General features: G+C 62.0%; 1 protein-coding gene across 1 annotated transcript in view; it reads left to right on the top strand.

Moving 5' to 3' along the window:
- Window positions 1-26,030, top strand: part of PEPD (peptidase D) — a 107,869-nt gene that overhangs the window by 78,962 nt on the left and 2,877 nt on the right. The window contains exons 10-13 of the mRNA XM_044256278.1: window positions 5,974-6,042; window positions 7,147-7,224; window positions 16,994-17,142; window positions 24,597-24,781. Coding sequence (XP_044112213.1) covers window positions 5,974-6,042; window positions 7,147-7,224; window positions 16,994-17,142; window positions 24,597-24,781 — 481 coding nt within the window. The remainder of the gene's footprint in view (window positions 1-5,973; window positions 6,043-7,146; window positions 7,225-16,993; window positions 17,143-24,596; window positions 24,782-26,030) is intronic.

The raw sequence follows: 26,030 nt of genomic DNA, 5'->3' as shown, positions 1-26,030 counted from the left end.
GGGCTTTCTCCCGTCGCTGATACCAAAGAACTCGGAAATCCAGCCTAATCAAGCATGTCAAGAATAAAGAGGAATATTTGTTAATTGAATGTCATGTTATGTCCTCAGTTATGCTTAATACAAGATAGGCGATTTAGAATTCCCAATTATCCAATTAAAATGCTAATTAGCTCATACCTTGATAGCTGCTGCTCGTGGGGAGCGAGGGAGTGGCTTCTCTCCAGTGCTCCTCGCCTTCCTGCCGTGACCCTGTCTCTGAGGCTGCTCTTGCCGGGCCTTTTTCCCACAAAGGAGGAGAATCACTCCTTCCCCTAAAGGGCTGTTGGTAACACCAGAGGCTGCCAGGGGCCATTCGGTTTCTCTTAATGGTGGGGCCTTGTGGGAGGTCCCGGGCGAGAAGGTGTCGTTGTCCCTAGTCGGGGACTCAGGTGGGGCAGTGGGAGGGAACTTGGGGTGGGGGGCCTCAGGCAGAAGGAGCTCCTGCTAGTGGAGACAGCCACAGAGCCACTGCTTATGGTCTGTCCCCCTGTGGGTGCCAAGTCTTGTAGGCTGTGCCGTGAGCTGTGGTTTTATTAGCACTGCATATCTGGGTTTAGTCCAGCTCGGTCCCTTCTTGGTGACAAACTCTGTGAATGTTACTTGCTCTGTTCCAACACCCTCGAGCCTCAGTCATGGCTCCCTAGTGTGCCCTGTGTCTTTCCTCAAGGGAGGGCCCAGGGAAGGAGAGGGACAGGCAGCCTCCCAGTTCACCCCCACCTAGTCCTGAACCTGCCGTTCAAGAGGCCCATGGAGAACTCGGTTATAGGAGCTGCGGCTCTCCCGGGAATTTGGGCAGAGCCCGGCCACGGTGGGTGGCCCGTGATGACCAGAGCGGGATGGGGACTGTCCTCCCCCATGGGTGCTTTCTGATGAGCCCAGAAGAAGCGAGTGAAACAGTATCCACCCTTCCCTGGAAACTCAAGAAATACTGTGGTCTCTGCTTCTGGTTCCCTGGAAAAGCTGTTCTCCTGCTGTCCCCTAGATGGGACCCCTCCTCGGGGTCTAGATCCGAGTCCTCTCTTGCTGCTGCCTACCTGTCGGGGAAAGCAGGAAAACAGAAACACACTCTGCTCGCCTCAAGGTGAATCCCAGGGCTCTTGTTTTTGGGACTGTGGTTTTCTTACTATCAAGAATTTTCTTTTAGTAAGTCCTCAGGTCTCCAAAAGGCCCATCACATTCATTACGTAGTTGTCGTTTATACCCCCAACCTAAGGGTAGTTGAGAGTAAATGTGAATCCAGAGTACAGCAGTGCTGTGATAACGGCTCAGAACATGGTCATTAGCCCCAGGACAGCAGGAGACACACCCATGCTCTCCTTTCTCACCCCTTGAGGCCCTCGCACATCCCTGAGAAGGCAAGACTTCCGGAGGCATGAGCAGGACAGAGGCAGCTGGATGCCCCGTGTCAGAGGACGCCTGTGTGCGTGTCTGTCCTGGGGACGCATCGTGTGGGCACAGGGGTCTGGGCCACGGGGGGATTCTGTTTGGCTTTAAAGGACAAGAGACTCTGTGTGTAAGCCCGGCCTCCCTCGAGGGGTCCTTGCTGTGTGCAGTCCCTTTGAAGCCCCTGAACGTGCACAGCGGTGACAGCCGATGTGTCCTGGAAGACACCGTTACAACCTCCGTGTGTCTCATCATGTAAGTGATACAGCAGCTCTGTGGGAGGTGCTGTTATTCCATCTTACAGACGAGGAAACTGAGGCATAGACGGGCCATACAGCTGGTATATGGCAGAGCTAGGATCTGGCTTCAGCATCAGTACTGAGCGGGGCCCCATGAGGCTCGGCATGTGGCCCAGAGCAAGGACGATGGGACACGCACCAGGTAGAGAAGCCATGTGCGGGGAGCAGCCTGCCCATCTGCCCTTCCACGCTCCTGTTCCCGGCTCGGCCTCCCGGGATCTGCCCAGGTTTGGGTGGGGGGGGTGATGCAGCCCCTGCTCACCTCCCCCGCTGGCCAGGCTGCCGGCCTTCACACTTATGCTGATGGCTCACTGACACCGGCTGCCCTGGGCAGCCCTTCTGCCATCATCTTGGGCAGCTAATGCATTTTTATAGGACCGTGGCTATCTGCTCATCAGGCGATAAACCTCAGAGGGCAGGAGCTGGGCTGTGAGCCCAGGAAGGCTCCGTGGGCTGGATGTGCGGGCCCTGGGGGAGGCCCGCAGTGCTGTCCCTGGAGACCCCGCTCCTGCAGATCGGGGCCGCGGCATCTGCTCTCCCTGCCCCATCCGTCATCTCCAGGCACTGACAAATGGGCCTGCCCCTCTGTCGCTGGGGTCGCTCCATCCACCTCGTTATTCACAGCACAGACTCGCCCAGGTTCCTGAAAGGTTCTCGTTGATGCCTGGAGACAAAGCATTTTCCACTCGTGTCCTGCTTGGGAGAAATTTATGGGCAAAGAGGGTAAATTGATAGAGGCACGGCCGTGCCCGGTGGGACCTTCAGGGACCACACTGTGGCCGGTGTGCATGAGACCCCTGCTCGCCTCTGCACATCAGGAAGCCACCCCCCTGCTGCCAGGTCACGTGCTGCTGCCCAGCCATGTGCTCCCCACCCCATGCCCCATGCAGGCGAGCAGGAGGGAGTGGGGCAGGTCGGCCCCGCAGGACACGGGCACACAGGAGGGAGTCACAGATGGAAAGAGCAGGCGGAAGTGATCTCTGGGCTGCGGGCCCTGCTGCCTGGCTTCCTGCCCCCCTCTGCTGGTGGATACACTGGTCACCTCCAGAAGTTTTGCTGTGTTGTGTTTTCGTGCTCTGTGGTTAGGTGTCAGTTCGTAGGTACTTACAGTGCCCGACAGTTCTGTTTTCAGAAGTCTTTGGGGGGCTCAGCCTGGTGCTGGCTGTGTCTGACAACTCTTGACTAATGTTCATCTTCAGGGTGTGGCGGTGTGTATATACACCCGTGTGTGTGTCTGTGTACCTAAGCGTGCACATAGACCCTGGCTGGCCTGGGCTGAGGCTGTGGCTGCCCAGTTGGCTCTGTGTCACTCCTGCTGGGGACACCATTCAGCAACATAGCTTCTGCTGATTTCTTGATGTACGAGTTTCCAAACCACGCAGGTGGTTCACGCTGGACCCTGAACCCCCCGGAGGGCAGACCCACACTAGCAACTCTGAGGGAGGGCCGGTATTTTATTTTTTCCCTAGAGCCCAGGCAGGCTTTCCGATGGCCTGTTACGACGCTGGTGAAATTTCTCCACGTCTTGCCCTTCTGCTGAGGGTGCATCCCAGCCCAGGCATGTGGGGGTGGGGGTCTCTGTTCTCTTCTGTTACTTCTTCTCATGCCCCTGAGGCCTCATCCCTGTCCCCACATGGCAGCAAAAGCCAAGGCCTCCAGTTTCCCAAGCCTGGCAGCTCCCTCTTCCTTCCTGTCCCAGGAGCACGGTCCTGCGTGTACTATCTTTCGCGGAGCCCTTCTGAGTGTGGGAGGTGGGGCGGTTCCGGTTCCAGTTTTCAGCTGACTCTGCCATGGTCTCCCTGTGGCTCCCCAGGGACAGATGGGTAGCTTCCAGCCGAATTGGGCTGTAGAGTCTGTCAGGAGTTAGTCCCCTCTGATCACGGGCCACCTGATTCTCATCTGGTCCACAGTTGGTCGTATTTTCCATAAAGTTCCAGAGGGATCTTTACGAACCGCCCTCCTGCCGCCTTGGTCTGTGAGCCGTGTAGCGGGAACAGGGGCAGCTCTGACCGAGCCCCAGCCAGGCCCCACAGGAGCTCCACGTCACTCCTGTGCCCCCAGTGTGCAACATGGAAGCACCCTTGCCCCTTGTGGGACTCGCATCTTTCCACGGCCCCCTTGACCATTGCCCGTGTCCGCAGCCCAGGCTCGAGAGCCCAGAGAGAAGGCCCTCGAAGGCGTGTGAGCAGAAAACAGGGGGCCTGTTGCATTCACCTGTCACTGCCATCAAGGCCCCAGCTGGTCCTCACATCGCGTCAGAAAAGTTCATTTAAACCAAAATTAGGTGCCAAAGTCCAATTTTGAAGAACCTCAAGTCATTTTCAGCTCGAGTGACTTTTCAGCTTCTGGTGTTTCTCGTCTTCCTGTGGCTAGAAGCTGCCCCACTGCGGGGCTGCAACCCGCAGGTGAAAACTGGGTCAGCCTCCGCTCAGCCGAGCGCTTCTGTAAGCTATGCCGTTTACCCTAAAGTGCTTTTTTCTTAAGTGGAAGCCAGAGCGTGTCGTGAAGGCTGTTTCTCCTGAGCAGAGGACACGGCAGGGAAACGCAGGCCACTGAGACTGGCTGCGGGGGAGTGAAGCCGCCCACGCTCCCCACATCGTCAGGCCGCTGCAGAATGTTCCCGCTTATTCATCCGCGCGCACAGGCAGCCCAGCTGTCCCCTGGCCTGGCCTTCCTGGCTGTTCCCACCACCTGCCGTTGTCTGCCTGTCCCCACCCCAGGAGAGGCCCACTGTCCCCAGCCCCTGGAGATCCATGCAGTCCCTGAGATCTGCTTCTATCCCCACAGGGTTGGGTCTTCCTTCTAAGGGAACACTTCGGCTCCGTGGCATGTCAGACGCCCTCCCCTCACTGTGGGCTCGCTGTGCGAGGGTCCCCATGTCTGAGGCCCCAGTGTCTAGTCTGGGAGCAGAGGCTGCCTATGGGGCAGGGCCCTGGGAATGCTGGCCCCGGGAATGCACGGACTGGGCTGTAGCCGCACACAGGGCTGTGGCTTGGTCCACGGTCTCCGGGACAGAGGTGGAAGTTGGTGGCCACCCCTGGTGTGCCCTTGCTGTGAATACAGGGCACTGATAAGGGGCCAGTGTGTGCCCTTCCTTGCCCCCGTGGCAGTTCCTGAAATCCTTTCAGTTGAGGGAATCGTTCACTCACAGATACACAATTATCCTGGGAGGCTTGGGAAGCAAGCCTGGAAGCCGACTGAACGTAGCAGAACCATTCCTGCATGACAACTACTTAATACCCAATCATAACAATTACACGTAATTGGTGTTTACAGTGTCTGGAAGATTAGACTCCTCTATATAGACGCTCCCGAAACCAGCCTCGAACGTGCAGGGGAAGGATGGCCACTCAGCATGCCCACAGGCAGCCTTGGTGTTCTGAGGACGGGAGCAGCGGCACAGCCCTGTGCTTGGGCCCCTGCCCTGGTGGTCTGTGGGTGGACTGGGGTCCACTGGACCTGCTTCTCAGCCAGGGCTCCTGGGGTGCTGGGCCTGAGCTGTTGCCTAGGCATCAGGGATGGGGTGAGGCCTGGAGAGGCTGAGCTCTTTGAGTAGAGAGCCCCCAGGTCCTGGAGCTTATGGGGGGTCAGGAGGATGGGCAGGGCCACAGCCTCCCCAGAGCTCTTGGTAGCATGGCCCCCCAAGGGTTCAGCACTGCTGAGGTGGTGTTCATGAGGCTGGTCTGGTCCATCAGCCCCTGTAGTCATCTGCAGGATCTGTCCCAGAAAGGCAGGGGGCAGGACCCAGGCCTTTGCACAGGGTGGCTCACCCTCTGACCTTGGCTCTGTCCCGGGTCTGCTGATATCCTGTGCAGCTGGAGGCCTCCCCAGGCTCTGGCTCTGGTCTCAGCCTGGGAGCTGGCGACCCTCTCTAGGATCTCATCTTTGCTTCCCCTGCCCAGAGAGGGGGAGCTTGTCCAGGGGGCCATTTGCTGCTTGACGTGAGGAAGGAGAAGAAGGGCCTGTCCTAAGACTCTGCCTCTCTCTCCCTCTCTGCCCCCAACCAGAGACCCCTCTGCCCTGCTTTGTCTCCGTGAGGGCCTGCGCCTTGACCCTGTCCTCCAGACCAGTGCCCAGCGGCTCTGCTCTCCTTTTCCCGGGCCCCTCCCCAGGGTCAGGCCCAGGGCCTTCTGAGGCTAGCTTGGAGCCAGGAGAACTCCTGGCCGAGCAAAGCCTGGGCCAAGGGCTTACAGGGGTCGGGGGGCGCGTGTGCTCTGGCAGCTCCGTCCTGATGTCCCTCCTTCCCTCGCAGCCTCTTCGAGCACTACTGCTACTCCCGGGGCGGCATGCGCCACAGCTCCTACACCTGCATCTGCGGCAGGTAAGTGGGGGTGACGGAGGGAGAGGGCTGTGGGAAGGTGACCCCCCCCCACCTACTCCCAGGCTTAGACACACCTGCTCCCTCCCATGCCCACTGCAGCGCCACGGAAGCAAAGTCCTTCTCCCCTCCTAAGGCTCCCGGCCCATGCGGGGCGCTTGCTGCCGTGCTCTCCCTCGCCACCCCGCGGGCACACACAGCCAGCATGTCCCCCCACATGTGGCCCTTTGTGGCTGGGGCAGGAGGCTCCATGTGTGTCTGTGTGTGTCAGCTGCATGAAGCTGAGTGTGCTTGGAGGCCACGGGGTTCAAATGACCCGGAGAACAGGGCAGCCTGTGACTGTGGGTGTGCACGGCTGTGTGCGTGTCACGGGTATCACTGTGGGTGTGTCTGAGGGCACATCCTGGCTGGGGCCGGCCCCCTCCACTCCTGGGCACACCAGGCTCTCCTGGCCCGGCCCCCGGCCCCGGGTCAGAAGGTCTGGCCTCCGCCCAGCCAGGATGGGGCCGCAGCTCTGCTGATGCGCACGTCCTCGGCGCATGAATAATACATACGAGCATCGCAGTCTTTGGAAATGTTCTTCTCTGGTGGATAGAGAGAAAAATCATTATTTCTACTTTTATGATTCCTGAGACTCCTGAACAGGGCCATAAATATTACACCCAGGTGGGGTTTTTTTTTCCTTTGGACAGACTTAGAAGTCCTTTTTTTCTTAAAGGCGTCGCTCATTAGGGAAGCAAGCTTGAGGAGAGGAGTGAGGCAGGCAGCACGGCGGCCCCTGACATGGTCCGGGCCCTTCCCCCTGGGCCTCCCCACTGCCTCCACCAGGAAGGGAGGGTTCCCTGGGGTCCCTTCCCTGGGCTTCAGACCCTTGACCCCCCTGCCATTCCAACATCCCCAGCCCCAAGGGTACCTGCCCGCACGGCGCTCTGCTGGGGGAGCCCTGCACATTGTCAGCACAGGAGCCACAAGCCATGAGGCTGGCCGCCGGCTGCAGGGCCCCACTTGGCACCCCCCGCCCCCGGCCTCTCCTGGAGCAGGGTTGGTCCTGCTCATGGGCCAGGACCTGGGGGAGGACGGGTGTTGACCTCCCCCTGTTCTCTGCAGTGGTGAGAATTCGGCAGTGCTGCACTACGGACACGCTGGGGCCCCCAACGACCGGACCATCCAGGATGGCGACATGTGGTGAGTGAGGCCAGCCCCGAGCCACCCCTGCCCTGGCTCTGCCTATGACCCGCGGGGCTGGGGTGGGGTGAGGTGGGGTGAGTCTCCGCCTCCAGGAGGACTGACTGGGGGTTCCTCTTGGTCCCAGCCTGAGCGGGCTGAGCACTGGGAGGCCCTGTCTGTTCTGGCCCAGACTTCTTTGCCAGGGCTGCCTGCCTGCACGGTGCCTTCTCTGCAAGGCCAGAGAAGCCCCGAGAGCCGGTGCAGGGGACTCTGTGCGTGGCAGGGGGAGCACAGAGGGGGTGACACGCAGCCTCAGAGGGGGACTGAGCCAGCCACCGGCACTTGCCCCACACTCACCACACTCCCATCTCCAGCTCGGGACCAGGAGGGCGGGCCCCAGTCTGGAGCAGGGAGGACCCCTGGGCAGCCGCCCACCCTGGGAGTCCCGCCAGCCTCAGCCATCCAGAAATGGCCATGAGTTCACAAGGTCACAAGGGGCGCTTGACCTTCAAGACTGGTTGCAGGGCTTCCCTGAGCACAACTTAGGTGCTCGGAGCACCGGCTTGAGCCCTGACCAAGCAGACATGGGCAGGATCTGCGGCCCCCAGCCCCGCCGACGGGCTCTCCCGTTGGCAGGATTTCAGTCCCACCCATGTGCCGCACCTCTCTGGGCAGCTGCCCCGGGCCTTGGCCGGGATCTGTGGGTGCCTTGCTGACTGGGACCAGCTCTCTTGGACTCACAGGCACTGGGCACTCCCCATTTCTCCTCTCCACCTCCCAGACGTCGGGCAGGGCCAGCCCAGGTGGCCACAGGACCACTGAGAGCCACCCACAAGGCCCCCTGTCTTGGCCGTCAGACATCTTGCCGTGGTCATCAACACATGGGGAGGGAGGCACTCACGGCCGGTCCCACTCGGTTCTTTGGGACTTGAAGCTCCTGGTTGCAGGGGCACCTGAGCAGGAGTCCCACCGGCCGGCTCCCTGGCAGCATCGGGCCTCGCGTCGCGTTGTGGGTGTCGCCCCGCTAGGCTCCGTCCCTGGCCGGAGCTACGGTGGCCAGAGCCTGGCCTCCTCCCGCACGTGGAGCCCAACCTTGTGGTGGTTTGGGGGAGCCTGCACACAGGATGCCTTGGCCCACATCCACTCGGGGGTGTCAGCCGTGTTCTGGGCTGTCCCTGCTAAGTGTTTTCAGACATCTACCCAATCCTGGGGGTTCCATCCCTTCCACAGGGCACACCGGGCTCCGCGGCTGGCTGCGGGCTCTGCACTCACCCAGGGTCAGTAGCGGGATGGGCTGTTCTGGGACTGCTGTCGGCCAGAGCCCAGCTCAGCTTCCTGGGAGGAAACAAAGCCACTGAGTTCCCTCTCGGAGCCTCAGTTTACTTTTCTGTCAGTGGAGCCAGCACATGGCTCTCAGAACAGCAGGAAGGGGCTGAAGTAATATGTCAGAAAGGCAGGGACGAGCTCATGTGCTCTTTCCCGGGGCCCTGGGCCAGCAGAGCAGGGGTGGGAGCATACACAGGTGGACACCTGAAGCAGCTGAGCCCCTCCCAGGGTGGCTCAGGTCCTTCTTGGTACAGGGGCCAAGGGGTGTGTGGAAATCCTGACGGGACTTCCCCAGTGCCTGGCCCCAGGGACATCTACCCTGTCCCCACCCATGGACCCCTCCTCGCCCTGCCCACATGTAGGTGAGGTCACTGAGACACAGGGAGGCCCAGGTACAGAGCCAGAGGAATTTAGGGAGGGAGGTGGCTACCTTAAACTTGGCTCAGCTGGAGGCCAAGGCCAGAGAGGGGAGGGCTGTGCCCTCTGGACCATGGCTGAGCCACAGGTGGCCCCAAAGAGAGACCACCTGGCATCTCCACAGACTTTTGTGTCCTGGAGCTTTTCCCAGTGCCCTTTGTGCCGCTCATTCTGGCTGGGCCAGGAGTCCAGGATGTGGAACTCTAGTCCCCGGGCAGAAACAGCAACCTAGCCATACCAGAGAGGTTCAGCTGTCCTAGGGCCAGCTCTGGCCTCCTAGAAGGCCCTGTGGCAGTGCCATGTGGCCATGATTTTTCTCCTCTGTGAACCTGGCACACCCCAGAGGAAGTAGCTACTTCTTCACACTCCTCTTTATCTGCCCCCACTATGGTCCTCACCCCCTGAGAGGCTGGTCACAGCTGTGTCCTGAGGCTGCCCGCTGCTGGGCTGGGGCTGGGCTGACCAGGGCGCAGCGTACATCAGCTTTCCACAGGGCCCAGATGTGGCCCTGGCCTTCCTGGGGGCACGGCACCTACGTCTCCTGCTTGCAGCTAAGACAGGAGTGATCCAGGAATCCCGTGGGTGTGAATGCCAAGTCCAAATGGGTGATTTTATTTTTCTAGTGCTAACTTTGAAATGTAGCCAGTAGAATAATTATGAGTTTATTATAGTCAATTTATTATGCAGCATTTAGAACAACATGTTTTGTTGATTACTGCCACTGCCAGATTGCTGGCAGCATTTATAATCCATTGTTTTATTGAAATTGATCTGCCGCGCCTACTGTGTTCGGTAAATAATAGATCACTCTGTTATCCCAACATAAAAGCCACGATACTTCATCATCAGGTATGAAACCAAAACAGAAGTGTAGTGCAGAGTTTTTCCTGGAGCTGAGTGTCTCCCAGAGCACCACTGTTCCAGGCGCCTGCCTGCTGGTAGGCCCTGGATCACCGTCTCTTGAAGTCAGGTGAAAATGCCCCAGAGACATTTAAATGTTGAGGAAAGGGCTGCTTGGGGCCAGAGAGGGTCCGAGACAGTCAGGCGCTGCTGGAGAAGGTGAGGGTGGGGGCTGAGAGACAGCCAGCCTTCCTGTCCCTCTGTCTCCAGTCCCAGACATGTCCCCAGCCCCCGACAGGGAGCCTCAGAGAACCCGGGCCGTGTGATGTGTGATGATGACCGCAGAGGGTCCCTAGTTCCAGCCCCTGCCCTCCCCCTCCCTGGCTGAGTGGCCGGTGCCCCAGGGCTCAGCTTCTCCATCCACACCCAGCCCTAGGAGGAGTCGGCGAGAATAAGCGGTATTGAGTGGGGAGCCTGGCGCAGCGCGGCCTTGGCGGGTGGGAGTGGCAGTGGTGACTGTCCTCAGAGCCAGCAGGCTGGCCTTCTGCCTGTGCTCTGGGACCACGAGGCCCACCTTCCAGCAGCGGGTTCCATGGCAGACTGGTGGGGAGAGGCTCCGCAGAGCCTGAGGCAGGTAGCTCTCGAGCCTGTACTGTGTTTCCAGTGCCACGCTGTCCTCTGGGTGAGTGCGTGGTGGGGTGTGAGGACAGCCCACCCTGCCATGCCCCTGTTCTCCGGGACCAGCTCCTTCCCGGGAGCTGGGCCAAGGCTGCTGTCAGCCTCAGTCATGGCCTGGGAACAGGCCTTCTGGGTTAGGCAGGCTGGTTCTCCCTCCACGTCCACCTTGTCGCCCGGGGCTGGGCAGCGAGGTCTGCTTGGCCCACCATGCCTGCTCCAGGGACCCCTTCCCATGTCTCTCTGCTGCATCAGCCCCACTTGCTCCACATGAAGGACAAAGAGGGACCTAGACTTTGAAGTAGCTTCAGATCCCTGGGGGTCTCACACTCAGCTCCCTCAGAGCCATGAGGCCTCTTGGGGGGCCCCTTGGACCTTTTCCCCTGGCTCTCAGAGCCCTTTCACGGGTTATTCAAGAACCTGTCTCCCAGCCACAGTCCTAGAGAAGCCATTAGTTGCTTTTTGTTCTGGCGTTTGAGGCAGTGGTAGACCTCATCAGACAGGGCAGCAGGAGCCTGGAACTCCTGCTAACGCGTGCTCTTCACGTGCTCACCCAAAGGATGGTGGCTTCTGGCCCTGGACTCCCTTTCTGGGTGGGAGCCTGGGAAGACCCCTCCCCACCATATCAGCTCCATCCAGGTGGCTGTGAGCACCGATGTTGTGAAGACAGATGTGGCGCCCATGGGCTGCCCTGGCTTCGCACAGACAGCCTGGGCTTTGAAAACCAGAGTCCCCAAGGCAGATGGAAGTGCCAGGGGGCTAGTAGGCCACCCATGGCCACCAGGGAGCGCCACTGTCCACGTTCAAATCCACTGGGAAGCCAGGCACCCAGAGTCGGATCCTCCCTTGTGTTCCACTGGGCTGGCCTTTGCAGTGCTCCCGTGTCCCCGGGGACCCTCAGCAGCATCACCCCAGCGGCAGAGTCAGGAGGGGTCCAGGGTGTGCCTCCAGTGGGTTCTGATTGGGAGGACAGCTGGGACACCCCTCCCGCGCCACTGCTGCCTCCCACTCCCACCATCTGATCAGGGAGTGGGGGAGTGATCCCTGAGGTAGAATGCCCTGTGGTCATCCTCAGAACCTTCTGGAGCGCCTGTCTAAGGATGCCCAGGCCTGAGTTACCCAGCTGCAGGCAGGATGCGGCATGTGGGTGGGAGCCCGCCATCCCAGCGCTGGCCAGAAGAGGGCAGCGTTGCCCCAGGATGTGTGGGCAGGCCTCCTCCCTGCTGGAGGCTCTGTCCTGCTGCCCCTGGGCCGTGGGAGGGGGCAGCCTGCCCAGTTAGTGGGAGACGCCTGTCCCAACCCCATGCTATGTCTTCTCCCCATCTCCTCTCCTCTCCTGTCAGGGCTCGGGGGCCTCTATTTCTCCTTGCCCTGTTAACAGCCTGATGCCCTGTCTCGCTTGCCTTGCCCCGCCGACTGGCAGAAGAGTGGACACAGCGCACAGTGACCGCAGCCCTGCTTCTCTCTGCCTGGAGAAATATGGGCTTTCCTCCCAGGGAAGCCCCTGGAGACATCTGACTTGTTGCTGGCGTCAGTGGCCCCTGCTGGCCACGTCACACCCCCAAAGCTGACCCATCCTTAGAGGAGGGGACAGGCCAATGAGGGGTCGTGGCCAACGCAGACTCTTTCCCTAGCTGGCCCCCTTCCTGCCACCAGTGCCCTTGTCTCATTCTCAGTTAGTTCCATAGGATTGACATGGACTAGATGTTTAACTGCCTGGGGGGTGCCACCCTACCTCACCCATTCCGTCCCAGGCCACCATGCACCAGGCCTGCAGGCTGTGAGGGGTGGGCACCGCTCACCCCAGGGCCCCAGCAGTTCCCTTGGTATCCTGCAGGCTGTGATGGGACAGTCCTGCCTGTTCCCAGGAGCCACTTGCTCTGTCTTTCAGTCCCCTGCAGCCCCAGGGAGGGGCGAGTCTGTGTCTAGGACCCACCCCACTCCCCCAAGCTGGTGGCAGGGCTGGACTGAGGAGGGCTCCCCCAAGCTGGTGGCGGGGCCAAGGTGAGGGAGCCTCCAGGCCTCCCTTGTCCTGGAGCCTGATGTCCTGGTTGACTTCAGAGAACGAGTGTCCTTTCCAGAGCCTGATCCCTGGTGCCAGGCCCAGCCCAGACCCCTGTCCCCTTGTTCTCAGAGGAACACTTGACTTTCACTCAGCAGCCCCATACCAAGGATTCAGTGATCTTAAACACATGCCCAGGCCTCAGGGTTAAGAGAATATTCTTGGGGGCGCACAGACCCTGCTAGCCTGGACAGCCAGACCCGTGGCTGTAGCCCTCACTTTCTGTCCCAGTGAAAAGCACCCTCACATTCGGGCTCCATCCCACGTATGCAGGGGATGACCTACCAGACCAGAACCTGTCCCCACTCAGTGACTTCACCGCCCCCGGGTCGAAAAGCGCTGGTCCAGCCTGGGTGCTCACAGACATCACGGGACGCTGCTGACCCAAAAAGTGAAACGAAGCATGTGCCGGGCTCGTGACACGACTCCGGCCCTCCCCGGCAGAGGCCACCGCCCTGATGCCCAGCCCTCGTCTGCTGTGCCGCAGGGGCATGAGCGCTTGAGTGGACAGTCACTGTGTCATGTATGGCCTTCCTGGGGACATGGCCCCACACAGGCGCTCCACTACTCCCCACGCCATCTGTAGAACGGGAAACACAGTTCTTCCCAGCCACACAGGATGCCCCCAGCCCGAGCCTGTACCCCGGGCCTCACGGGCTCTGGGGCTCTGGGGGCTGGTCACTTGGGCAACTTTCCTGTTCGCCTGAGCCCCAGAGGAATAGCTGTCCCCAGGGCTGGGGTGGGGAACAGGGATGCCTAGAAGGGACTGGGGAGAGCTCTGCTTGATGAGTCAGCCCATGGCCTCCAAGTGATGGCCTCAGCCCCACCGGTCACCACGGGACCTGGGCATCCCGCGGAAGGGCAGGCTGGGGGCGGGTAGGTGGGCCACATGCCTCGTCCGGAGGGGCTGTCCGCTGTAGGACATGAACGGGAAAGCGAGCAGCACGTCTTCCTCTCTCATGCTGAGGTCTGGAGGGAAGCAGGAGTTTCCTGCTTCTCAGAAATCCCCTGGAACGCAGGCTGGGGCGGCGGCGAGTGGAGGTCTGAAATGCTCCTGCCACGGCGGACAGGCCCAGCGCCAGGCTTGGGTGACAGGCGGACGGGGGCGAGGCTGCAGCTCGGAACAGTGAAGAGTCACACTAGACACTGAACACCGAGAGCCTTGTACGCGCACAGCAGCGTTTCCCCAGGATGCTGCCCAAGCCTGCATCACTGGCCCGACCATCTCAGAGCCCTTGTGCCCCAGGGCCGGCCGGACCCCACGGTGGGGCCCGGGGAGCTGAGTGGGGCTTGGAGAGGGCCGGGCTGAGCCAAGTGTGGCGGGCGGCCCGGGCATGAAGCTGCCCAGGAGGAGCCAAGGGCAGACAGAACCTCTCCTCCCGGCCAGAAATAGAACCAGATAAACACATGTGAGCAGAGGCATGCCAGCGTATTGCCTGGAGATGCGTAACGGCTCCCAGATGTCTTAGATTATCACATAGTGTCCCTCTGCCAAAGATGGTAGCAGCCAGGTGGGTGCCCCAAGCAGCAGGGGAGGGGGATCCTGAGCGCTCAGGGGAGTCAAAGGATGACCCAATTCCCCACTGTCGCTTTGTGCTGGAGGACGAGTGAAGTGGGCACAGGGGAGCTGGAGGGAGATGATTTACGGAAGACACGGCTTTCGTCCCTGGATTCCGGAGGGCCTTGAATCTGAGTAACCTGTGCGTGTAGGAACTCTGAGGGGGATTTTTTTTTTTTTTTAAAGCAGAGAAAGATAGGGAACTGAGATCACGAAAATAGACTCCAGCCCCGTGCCCAAGCTGCCCTGGGCAGGATGGAACTGGCCGCCTGGGCGCTCACTTCCCTCTGCCACGAGCGGGCGGGCCTCACCCAACAAAGCCCAGCGAGGTCTTCTCGAGTCTGAACAGTAAACCTGGGCTGGCCGAGGGACCCCGGCACCCCGTCCCACGTTCTCGCCGTGTTTTTGAGAAGCGTGTCCGGAGCACTGGGGCCCGCGACTCGTCTGCCCCAGAGAAGCGTCTTGTCTCCGCTGCTCTCCGTGACTCCAGACTTCAGCATGCCTTGGGCTTCCTCGTTTCCTAAATAGTTGCAGTTCTGTTTTTCTCTGAGATCAGCACAGTCCAGCCGTCTGCCTCAGGGGTGCCGCTGCAGGTTGCCCCCTGGTGGGGTGGCCCCCACAAGTCTGTGTCGCCCCAGCCCCCAGCTGTGTCCTGTCTGCTCAGACCACTCTCGGACATTCTGAATCAACAAACCACAAACCAGGTTCCTTTGCTGCCTTGGGGTGGAGGAGCACATGGGAATGCTCTACTCCCGGTGTGGAAGTGGGCCGTGGCCCCATGCAGATCCACTCCCCACACCTGCCTACACGCCGGCCCCGAGAGGACACGGTGGCGGTGGCGTCCCGTGCTTAAAGGGAGAAGTGCTGAGGCCCAGGGGGTCCAGTGCTGGAGTCAGGACAGGAGGGCCCGTCTCTGGGCTCTGAGCTGCTGACCCTCCTGACACGGGGCTTTGCCGGGCTGTGTTCAGAGCCTCACGCTCTCTGCAGGTTAGGGCTGAGATGCGCGCTGCCCTCCTGGCCAGCTCTGGGGGGGCGAGAGTGCCCCCCACAGGGGTCAGTCTGCAGGCAGCTATTGGCCCAAACCCCCTGTTGTGTCTGGAGCCCCCCAGGTGTGTCCGTTCAAGGCCTCTCTGTCTTGTCTTCAGGTCACCCCCAGTGATGTCTGAGTCCCCCCACAAGCCTGCCCCAGGCAGGGTCCCCTAGAGTCTGTGACTTTGACCCGGCCTGGAGTTCTCGTGGTGTACTGGTTGGGGCCCTCCCCCCACCCCCTTAGAATCACCTGAGGTGTTATCTAGTGCTTTTTGCTCTGTTGACACTGTTTATGGTGTTTTGCAACCGGAAAAAGAGAGGAGATTAAAAAGCGCTCATTCGGCAGGGGACTTTGGATTCCAGCAGAGTGTCTGGGCATTCAAGTTTTTCCTTTAAAACTCTGTCTCTTTGGAGTAGCGGGTGCTGCCCGTCAGGCCCTACTCCTCCACAGGTGGGGGCCAGGACCCCCTATTCTGTCGTCCAGGTTCAGGGCCCCAAAGGCGGGCGCTCGGGCGACCCCTGGGATGTTGGTGGAGCCGCTGGGCTCACCGCAAGGATTTGCTTTTGGAGGAGAGCACAGCCCTGCCCCGGGCTCAGGTTTGCCAGGATCTGTGCAGCTGCAGACGGAGGACAGAGCAGGGCACAGTGGCAGAGGGCAGCCCCACCCCTCGGCTCCACCCGACTCTGGTCATCTGGCGCTGGGGACGCAGCAGAATCCCGGGCCGGGGCTGGACTGCTGTCCCTCAGTTGGCTTTGTCTCCCATCAGCGTCATGCTTGGCTGATGAAGGGCCGAGGGTGCTGGAGGGCCCCCTCTGTATGCCTGCTGGCGAGTGGCCTGCTGAGATGCTTGGGGGGGACGGGGGGGGGCACTGCTCCGCCTGTACACCTCTCCTGCTCTCATTTGGGGTCCCATCAGCGCGGTGACCTAGCAGCCATTCACGGATCCTGTCGCATCCCAGCACACAGAGTGCAGGGGGAGGATTCTTTCCTGCCCTTGACTGCTGAGGATGCTGAGGCCCCTGCTCCTGGGCCTGTGCACACGGGCAGGCGGCAAAGGCAGCAGAGAGACCCACCCCACTCCCTTCCAGCGCCACCACACTGGGTGCTGTCACAGGGGGTCTGGCAGCCAGGTGCGCTGTGCCACCCTTGTGACTTGGCAGCCTACCTCTGCTGGCTCTCAGACCCGGCTTAGGGCCTCCTAGCCTTCCTCCTCTCCACCCCTGGGGATGCGGGGTTGCCCTGTGGGACATGAGGACTGCCACGGGCCTGACCTCTGGCCGTGGTAGAGCACATCTGGCCCATCCCAGCAGGGAGAAGGACACCGCCCTCTGCTCAGGGGGCCCTTGGTGCTGGAACAGAGCCATTGGCGGAGTTTTCATCCACACCCTGGGGTCCAGGAGAGCTGGGTGGTGTGGCTTGGCCCACCTTGCCCCCCGCGTGGGTGCCTGCATCTCAAGGCCCCTGCCCAGCTCCCGTGAGCAGTGCTGGGGCCAAGAAGTCCCAGGAGGGTCTAAGGGAATGCTCGGGTGGAGGCCAGGTGGTGAGTCAGGGCCTGGGGACATCTCGGCCCCTCCTCTATTCTCCAAGTGAGGCCCCAACTCTGGGCATCCAGATGCTGGCCAGCAGAGGCTGGGGAGGACAGGGGAGTGTGCGGGTCCCTTCGGGCTTCCCTGCTCTGCAGTCAGAGGTCTCCTGAGCGAGCATCATGAGGACACAGCAGCAGGGGGAGGCCCTGTACTGCTGGTGCACCAGCGATGTGGTAAGGTGGCTGGGGCTCAGCACCCTGACACCCCTGGGGCCCAGTAGGCTGCCCCTGAGCCCTGTGGGCAAGGGTCTGGGGCAGGGGGCTTCCCAGCCTCACAGCCTCCTCTCCCCACAGCCTGTTCGACATGGGTGGAGAGTATTACTGTTTCTCCTCTGACATCACATGCTCCTTCCCGGCCAACGGCAAGTTCACCGCAGACCAGAAGGCCATCTATGAGGCGGTGCTGCGGAGCTGCCGAGCCGTCATGAGCGCCATGAAGCCAGGTGAGGACGCTGGTGGCCGTGGGGCAGGCCCTCCACAGCCTGAATCCGTCCCCCTTCACGGGCTAAACCGGCTGAGATGCCCCGTGGTGTCTGAGCCCCAGGAGCAGCGCTGGGAAAGGGGTTGACCACCAAGGAGGGACAAGGCTGGGAATTGGGGAGCTTGGCCCAAAGTCACCCTGCACCCCATTGGACACCCTCCGCCAGCAAGAACCCCTGCAAGGAGGGGCCCCTGGGGTGTCAGCGTGTCCCCTCTCCTGTCCCAGAGCAGGGTCCCCTCCAGGGAGAGCTTTTCCGGCAGATGCCAACACCGGCATTTGGCTGGGTGTTGGGGCGCCTGTTTTTTCGGACTGCCTCTGGTCTTGCGGCGCTCAGGGAATGGTGGGTGGCTGCCGCAGGGCCCTCCGGGGGCCTGGCCATGACATCCTCAAAGGCTGGGATCCGAGCTTGTTCTGAAATCAGAGGGACCATGCAGTCAGCCCGGCATCCCTTCATAGAGCCCTTCCTTAGGAAAGGAAGGTCCCCAGACTGGGGCCTCTTGAGCCTGTGGGTTGTGTGTTGGCTAAAGAACCCCGGGGCCCCCAGGCCAGGTGTTGGGAGGACTCACAGCCTTAGGAGGCCGGGTTTGAGAGGGTGTCAGTTTGAGAGGCACCCTGAGCATCCTTTCCAGATGGCCCCCGTCTGGCCACTGGGCCCCCAGCCGAGGCCAGGGAGCCGTGGAGCGATACTGGTGGACCCAGGCCCTCCCGGCACCCTCACTGGTCGAGGCAGAGCTTGGCAGTCAGAGGAGTCCCAGGCTGGGGAGCTCGGCCCCCAAGGGAAGACAAGAATGGAAAACCTGCAAGTTAAGCCCCTGCTGGGGTGACAAGGTGACAGGACTTGTGTGGTTTGGTGGCTTCAGAAGGAAAGGGGATCTTGTGTTCATCACTTGTTTAAGAAGCCTAGTCAGCCCGGGAGCGCAAACACAGGGAACCTTCCAGATGCTTGCTGCATGGAGACAGAAGAGCATGGGATGGGGTGGCCAGTTCCCCTGTGGGGGAGGTGCAGGAAGGGCGCTGGAAGGAATGGGCTGCCCCCCCCCCGGGGCAGGGGGAGAGGGGGCCTGACCTTTAAACCCGGGAGGCATCCCCTATTCCCACTGAAGTTCTGCCTGGAGACACCGTCTCCAGTCACCCGGGGGCCATGACCCTCCCTGCTCTCTTCACTCTCTCTATGCCACTAGCCCAGTGCTGTGGGGCGCTCCCTAGTGTCTCCCTCCACCCCGTGGCCGGCAGCAGGAGCAGTTGTGAATTTAGATGTTCTGGAGTCCAGGCCAAGGGCTGGAAGGCCTGACGCCCCCGCCCTCTGAGGTCGGAGCCAGGATCTGCTGTCTGTGAGCCCGTGAGGGGCCCTGTGGCCCGACCCCCCACGCTGGGTCCCTCGAGGAGGTGGTGGGGTGGGCTGCAGCTCAGTGAGGGAGGGCTGGCGGGCGACCAGGTCCACACTCAAGAGCCAGGCAGGCAGAGTCAGGCCAACGGGTGCCTCGTGCTGGGGAGGGAGGGCAAGGGTTGGAGGGATGGCAGGCAGAGCTTCGGAAAGGAGAGCTCTTTGTTCAGCTCGGAGCTCCAGGGTTCGGGCCCCTGGCCCTGCTTAGCCTCTGCCCGGGGCGAGACGGGAGTCAGGGCCCAGGCTGGCCTACCTGCACCTGCCCACACACCCACAGGAAAGTCTGCTGGGACATGGGTAGCACTTCCCCAGCCGCTGTCCTGGCCAACTGACAGGGCCGCCCCGATCCTGCCCAGAGAGTGGCCAGCTCACAGGCTAGTCCACAGGGCCCCGGTTGCCTGAGAAGGGCCTGGGCTCTGACCCCACACTCCCCCGGGCACCGTGGTCCCATGAGGCTGCCTGGCCGTGTCACTCTCGGGGCAGGCAGAAGGCCTCAGGCCGGACCAGGCTGGGCTCAGCTGAGCCCGTCTCCACACACCGCATGAGGGGGGGCTCCCCCAGCACACAGTGGGGCACAGGCCGGGCCTGTACTGGGGCCTTAGCTTCCTCTCCTACCAGGGCTGGGGATTGTGACGCTGACCACCCCACTGACAGTTCCCCAGGGCTGACCCTGTTGGGTCCCATGTGGCACCGGTCAAGCAGGGCTGCTTCAGTGGGGACAGGTCACCTCCCCAGAGCTGCAAGGAGGCCGTGGTCAGGTCAGCCCCATGTCCTGTGCTAGCGGAAATGCCCCTGGTTTGTGGGTTCAGCTGCTGGGCCAAGACACACATACACAGAGACTACACGACTGCTTCCTGCGGCCTCGCAAGGAGCAGTGAGTGGACAGCCAGCGCGCAGCTAGTGCCCAGAGGAGCCGCACAGCATGACTGCAGCACACACGGAACCTGGGATCGGGGGGCAGGAGAGCGCTCCTCCCTGTCCCCCAGACAGCCAGGGAAGGGCGGCTGAGATCACGGAGAGGGGCCACACAGGGTTTGAGGGCACGGCACCCGGAGAACACCACCGCCATGCCTGCCCACCCCTCGTGCTGCCTTCTGGAATCGAGCTCTCCCTGGGTTCTGTGTCAGGCCCGGTGGCCCACCTGAGACAGACCAGTGGGTGTGCCACGGGGACCACTCAGCCCCTGCAAGGGAGGCCTGGGTGATCCCAGCAGGAGCACCTCAGAGACGGTTGTCTGTGGGCCGCTGTGGAGCCATTCTATAGCCTCTGTGCCTCCTGCCACCACGGAGCAGTGAGGACAACTGAAGTCCCCAGGCCCCCCACAGCCTTGCCTCCCACTTGCCAGACGCTCCTCTCTCTGGGCTCACCTGCCCACCCTGGCCTCCTGCGCTTAGGCCACAGGCCCCTTCGAGCCCCACACCTGACCCCACCCCCCCACCGGGGCCCTGCAGAGGCCCTGGACTCAGGGCCCCACTGCTCCTAGGCTGTGAAAGTGGTGGGGGAGTCTCTGTCTATGCAAATAAGCCCCCCATCGCTCCCTCACTCCAATGAGCAGATGTGCACAGCTCCCCCCTCTCCCTGCTCTGCAGCGGTTAGGGTCCCGGTCACCTGCATGGAGGGGAGCTGCAGCCAATGTGAGGAGAGAAGGAGGTGCCCCTGTGGCCCGGCACATGTGTGCCATGGCCTGTGGTGGGGGTGCCTCTGCCAGCTTTGCCTCCCGACCGGCTGGAGTGGTCGCACTCTCCTGGGGCCTCTTCTTAGAGATGGCAACACATGCAGGGGTGGGCTGCTTCTGTGGCAGGAGTCAGGGCAGGGAGGGCTGACTGGTGAGGGCCTCCATGTGGCCCTGTTGCCCTGAGAGCCCCCTGCTGGCTGTAGGGTGGTGGGCAAGTTCCAACCCTCCCTGGCCTTCTTTACTCCTTGGGGCTCTTTGCGGCGGGAGGGGTGGGGGGTGTGGCACACAGGCTTTAGGAGCAGCCACGCTCCGCTTAGCACGGAGGCGCCTGCAGTACGGGGCGCACGCTGTCCCCTGCCCTTCCTGCAGGGTGAATGGGTCCCTGAAGGTCCTGGCAGCAGATGGGTCTGGGGGGGGTTGGTGGCTGGAAGCCCTCAGCCCCGCGCCAGCTTGGCCTACCAGACAGCTCCCTGCAGCCCACGGGCCTGCCCTGGGACCCGGCCCCGCGCCTTGCTTGCAGCACCCCCAGAGCCTGGCGCACACAGGGTCTCCTGAGGGCCGTTGTCTTTGGATGAAGTGAGCTCTTTGTCTGGATTGTGAGGCTTCAGCTCTGCGGGCCTTCCTGGCCGAGCTCGGGCCTGAGCCCGAGTCTGCTGCATTCTGGGCAGGAGGCCTCAGCCACCAAGGCTCCAAGGAGCCAGCCTGGGCCTGGGCCTGGGCCTGGGCCCTGTCAGGTGAAGGTGTCGCCTGAGGGGCATCGGGGCATAGAAGACCAGCTATGACCTGGGGCTGTTCTGGGCACACACTGGGGCCTGGGCACCAGGGCTCTGGTCCCTCGGAGCCCACAGCCAGATAGAGGGTGGGAGGCACAAACCCAGCTGCTAGGCCGGCACCCTGGGGTCTGAGTGCGCAGAGGGCCGGGGGCACACAGATCCTGGGCCGGTGAGGTGACAGCACCGGCTGCAGCCAGGGTTCCTCCTCAGGCCTCCATTGGTCAGGCACAGAGCAGTACCTCCACCTCAAGGAGAGGGTCCCTCCTCTCAGCGCGCAGGCTTGGACCAGGCCACAGCAGGGCCTAGATGCCGTCCTCTGGCAGGAAGAGCTCTGACAGCACAGGAAGGGGCAGTCAGGGAGGCCTTCCTAGAGAAAGCCTTAACAGAGGCCCACAAGAAGAATGGGAGTGAGCATGGGCAGGGAGGGGCTTTGGCGAGGTGGTCCCAGCTAAGGGGCCATTAGGTGGAAGGCACAGGGCAGTGCCAGCACCACCGGGGCTCGGGGCGCAGGGGCGTGTGAGAGGGAGGCCAGGCTGAGGAACTTGGGGTTCTGTGCACAGGGCAGGGCCCAGCTTCTTGCAGAATGCAGGGGGAACGAGGCATTGCAGGAAAGCAGCAGGAGGCCCACAGGGGTCAGGAGTCAGATTCAGGAGATGTCCAGGGCAAAGGCAACAAGCTTCAGTGCTTGCTGGAGGCAGGAGGGCGGGCAGGGCTGGTGACGCTGTCTGCAGTGTGCTCCCCAGTGTGGCATCCATCCCCAGTACGAGCGGCCTGAGGGGCCCACCGGGCCTTCCGGCTGGCTGGCCACGTGGGTCCCGAGGTGCCTGCTGGTTGCTGACGGAGGGCTCGGGGAGGGGGGCGGGGGGCAGTGCATCCACTCCTCCAGCCTAGCCCAAGGACAGCAACCTTCACACACTTCGGGGCCCCTGCCCTGGCCCAGGGTGTCGTAACCAGCATCCGGGCCAGACGCTGGGGCCAAGTTGCTGGAGGTTGAATCACTGTCACAACCCTAACCACACACAGGCAGCAGCCCCCTGCCAGCCACGAGCGCGTGTGCAAGACCAGCCCCGAGGAGCGCAGGCCAGGAGGACGGGAGGCGCCGTGGGGACCGCCTGGGGCCCTCACGTCCGGCCCCAGGAGGACAGGAGAGGAGCCGAGCTGCCGGCGCGGAGTGTGATTTATACCTGACTCCCCGCTCTGCCGAGGCCACAGCCCACTTGGAAGTCGGCCGGACTCAACATCAGGCCACTTCCTGGGGCTCCCCTCTAGCCACCCAAAAAGGCCCCCCCGCCCAAGAGAAGTGGAGTTGCTGTGGAGCCGCCAGGGATGCCCTTCCTCCGTCCCAGGGGCCAAGCCAGCCAGGAGCGAGTCTGCAGAACTGCCCGGGGCGCTTTTCGGCCTAGAGCCCCCGAGATAGGAGCAGAACTTCGGGACGAGCCTGCTGTATTCTCCCTTGAACCGGCGTTTGCTAGGCCAGGCCTGGGGTGCCCAGAGGAGGCAGCAGCCCTCTGGTCCAGAGACAAGAGAAGCAAGCTGGCAGGCCCGGCTGGGGGACAGGGTGCAGGGAGGGGTATAACCGGGACCGTAGGGAGGGAGTGCTGGCCGAGCCCCAGGGGCTGAGTCGCAGGCAGGGGGCTGACTCAGGCCTCCGTGTGCTTCTGTGACAAGTGGCCTGGCCTGGGAAGGGCGAGGTAGACCCAGTCGGCCTCGGAGGAGTGAGGACACGAGGCTCAGGCTGGTGCCCCAGGAGCATGGCCAACATCAAGGGTTGAACCGGCATCTGGGTGGGCCAGTGACAGTCTCAGGAGGCTACTGACCCCTGGTACAGGCCAGAGCCTCTGCAGCTGGCTTTCTAGGGCCAGCATCGCAGTTCTTTGTGACAAAGAGAGGCATCCGAGGCTCAGGGAGGTGGGCGAGCTGCTGAGCAGGGATCCAGTGCCCAGCTTTCCATTTGAGGATGCCCAACCGTCCCGAGCCTCGCACCTGGCTCTGCCTCCAGGGCTTAGAACCTCCACTGTGCATGCGGGTAAAGCCAGAGCCCGGGATGCCTGTGGCCCTTGGCAGGTACAACAGAACAGGACTCAGGAGCTGGTCTCCAAGGAAGCTCTCTCTAGAGATGGATCTTCTCCTCTCAGCCTCTCTGTGCCTGTGGCCAGGAGCTGGCCACTGCCCCAGGAGTGGCCCTCCTGCTCAGATCCTGGGGAGGCTGGGTCAGCTCTGTGCCTCTGTCCAGCCCAAGACCCCGACTGTGGGGCCTCTGGCCTGGTGTGGAAGGGGCCCACCTGGAGGCCTGGAACCCAGTGCATGTCTGGGGGGCCATGCCCCATGTCCCCAAGTGGGCTCTCATCTCTCTCTCCCCCTGGATAGAGCCCTTGGGCTACCCCCTGCCAACCACAGAATTTCAGAGTCCAGAGCCCAGCCCTGCCGGCCCAGCCCTTGCCAGCACAGGGCCCAGCCAGGCCCCCGATGGTGTGGAATGCCAGGGTGCTCCTTGGCAGCAGCCGTCATCCGTCATGAGGCGTGTGGAGGGTGTGGATGGCAGGGCGTCGTGGGGATGCCTCCTGGGAGCCAGGCTCGCCCCCCACGTGGAGGGGGCCACGAGGGCCGGCCCTGGCCTTTCTGGCTGGAGCACTGCACAGGGGTGTGTGCCCCCACTTTGTCTGCCTGGCACACGGGCCTCAGCCGGCATGTGTGCCCCAAACTCAGCCCGGTGGGGTGGGGCAGGGAGCTTCACCGGCCTCCATCCTTGTGGGGTGCTTAGGCCGAGTGCCCAGTGCCTCAGAGTGAGGCTGAAGGTGGGGACTCCCCAGCCCCATGGGCAGGGCCATGGTGCCCTGGCAACAGCTGAGGCTCTTTGCGGGCAGCTGTCTGAGAGCCCTGGGCGGAGCCCCTGGAGCTTGCTCACCCCGAAACTCGGTGCCTGGTGATGTGCTCTCCACGGTGACCTTTGCCTCAGAAACATGGGACAAAGATGAGTTTGATCAGGAGTCTGGGGCCTGGGTGTCTGGGCTGCCACGGAGATGGCCCACCCCTGCTCGTAGCGGGCAGGGCCACAGACCCCTGCCAGCCAGGCCGTGCCAGCTGTACCTTCACCCCAGAAACCTTTTTTCCCCACAGTGGGTCCAGGTGTGAATCAGCCCCACTTTGGGGTGTGCAGGGATGCCCCCTCACAGCCTGACGCTCTGAGCTTGGTGTGGGGCTCTCTGAGGCTGCCCCCCATTTGCTGGGGACAGATGCTTTTGTCCTGCTGCTGCTCAGGGATCTTCCTGGGCTCCCTGGTCCCAGAAGCCCGCACTGGCCAAGGGCAGACATGACGTGGGCTGGGGATTAAACCTAAGCTGGGCATCTGGCCGTGGGCAACAGGAGCCTACCCCTGAAGGTGCGATGGAGAAAGAGGAAAGTCTTGAGATCCCCAGTTACTGCAGGGAAAGCCCTGCCTTAGAGCTGGCCCGGGCACGGCACCTGCGCCACCCACTTCCAACCCTCCCACCTCAGCTTGCCCGGGGGCTTCGTGGGTCCCCTCGGGGAGCCTCGGCCAGGCAGCCAGGCTCCACAGCTCATCATAGCCTCCTTTGGAGCCACAGGGGTCTGGTGGCCTGACATGCACCGCCTGGCCGACCGCATCCACCTGGAGGAGCTGGCGCGCATCGGCCTCCTGAGCGGCAGCATTGACGCCATGGTCCAGGCCCACCTGGGAGCCGTGTTCATGCCTCACGGGCTCGGCCACTTCCTGGGCATTGATGTGCACGATGTGGGAGGCTATCCCAAGGTAAGTGTGGACACGTGAGTGTGAGTGGCCCTCCCCAGGGCTCTGGGAGCCAGCTGGGGTGGAGTAAGACAGGTCAGAGACAGAGAAATGGGGTCCCAGAGCACCCCCTGCCCCTCCTCTCCCTGCATCCATTGCTTTGCGCTAGCCCTGGGCTGCTGTGGGCACCAGCGAGGGTGGGGGTGAGGGGCGTTCCCCAAAGTGTGCCAGCATGCTGCCTCTGGTGGCCCCCGCCTCAGGGCCTGCTGGCAGATGTGTGTTCTGCCTGGTGAGCCCCGGGCTATGCACAGGGTGGGGAGCCCCTGCCCTACGGGGTGGTAGATCTTTGGTTCCCACAGAGCAGTGGGAGAGCTGAGTCTTCGTGATACCGCAGCCATCGTGTCCTGCCTCTGGCTTCACACAGGCCAGGGCGGTGAGGCACTGCCATGAGGCGGCGGACCCAGGTCCCTCCTGGGACAAGCAGAGCCCAGCGCCCCTCACGGGCCTGGCAGCAGCCCCAGCCCAGCACGGCCCCGTGGCCTCCTGGTCTGCAGGCCCTCCAGGCCCCCTTAGCAGGGGAGGGAGGCTTCTGTGGGCATTTCCAGACAAGGCTTTCCCCTCCCCTTCCTACCCGCTGATTCTTGAAAGGACCACCCAGAGGGTGCTTTCAGCCAGCCTTGGGGAGGCCCTGCCCAGCAGGTGGCTGCAGCCTTTCCGGGCCCGGGTGGGTCGGGGTGAGCCTGGTCCTGCCTCCTGGCCCGGAGCCCAAGGTGCAGGGGGCTGATTATGCAATCGGTGCACGCCCTGGGGCCCACCAGCCGGTTAGCCAAGACTAGGCCGGGCCTGTTGGCTGCAGGGTATTTTGAAAGCACGAAGGATGATTTTGGGGGGGGGGGGAATTGCTCAAGAGAAGCATTATTATTCAATTATTTTTTTCCTCAAGTGTAAACAGTTAAATTTGGAGAAACAAAATCAGTTTTAATTTCCTAATTTCTATCCATCACATTGTGTACAGGGAGCCAAAAGCAGGGCCTTCCAGACATTGTTAACTGAGATTCGTTATTCATTAGTCGCCAGAGCGCTTTTTTTCCACCAGAGAAAATTGGCAGCAAACTGTTTTATCTTTTCCAGTAAGCAGCCCTTTGTGCTCGCAGAGTCTATTCTTTTGACAGATAAACATTGTAGAAAAAATATGGCTTTTCCTATAAAAGTCATTTGTTTTATTTCAGGCCTTCAGACACATCTGGGTCTCCTCCGCCCTGTAAAGGCAGAG

The sequence above is a fragment of the Neovison vison genome, chromosome 7, assembly GCF_020171115.1.
Source record: "Neovison vison isolate M4711 chromosome 7, ASM_NN_V1, whole genome shotgun sequence".
NCBI classification, from domain to species: Eukaryota; Metazoa; Chordata; class Mammalia; order Carnivora; family Mustelidae; genus Neogale; species Neogale vison.
Note: the sequence above shows the minus strand (reverse complement) of the source record. Positions and strands in the feature narration are given on the sequence as shown.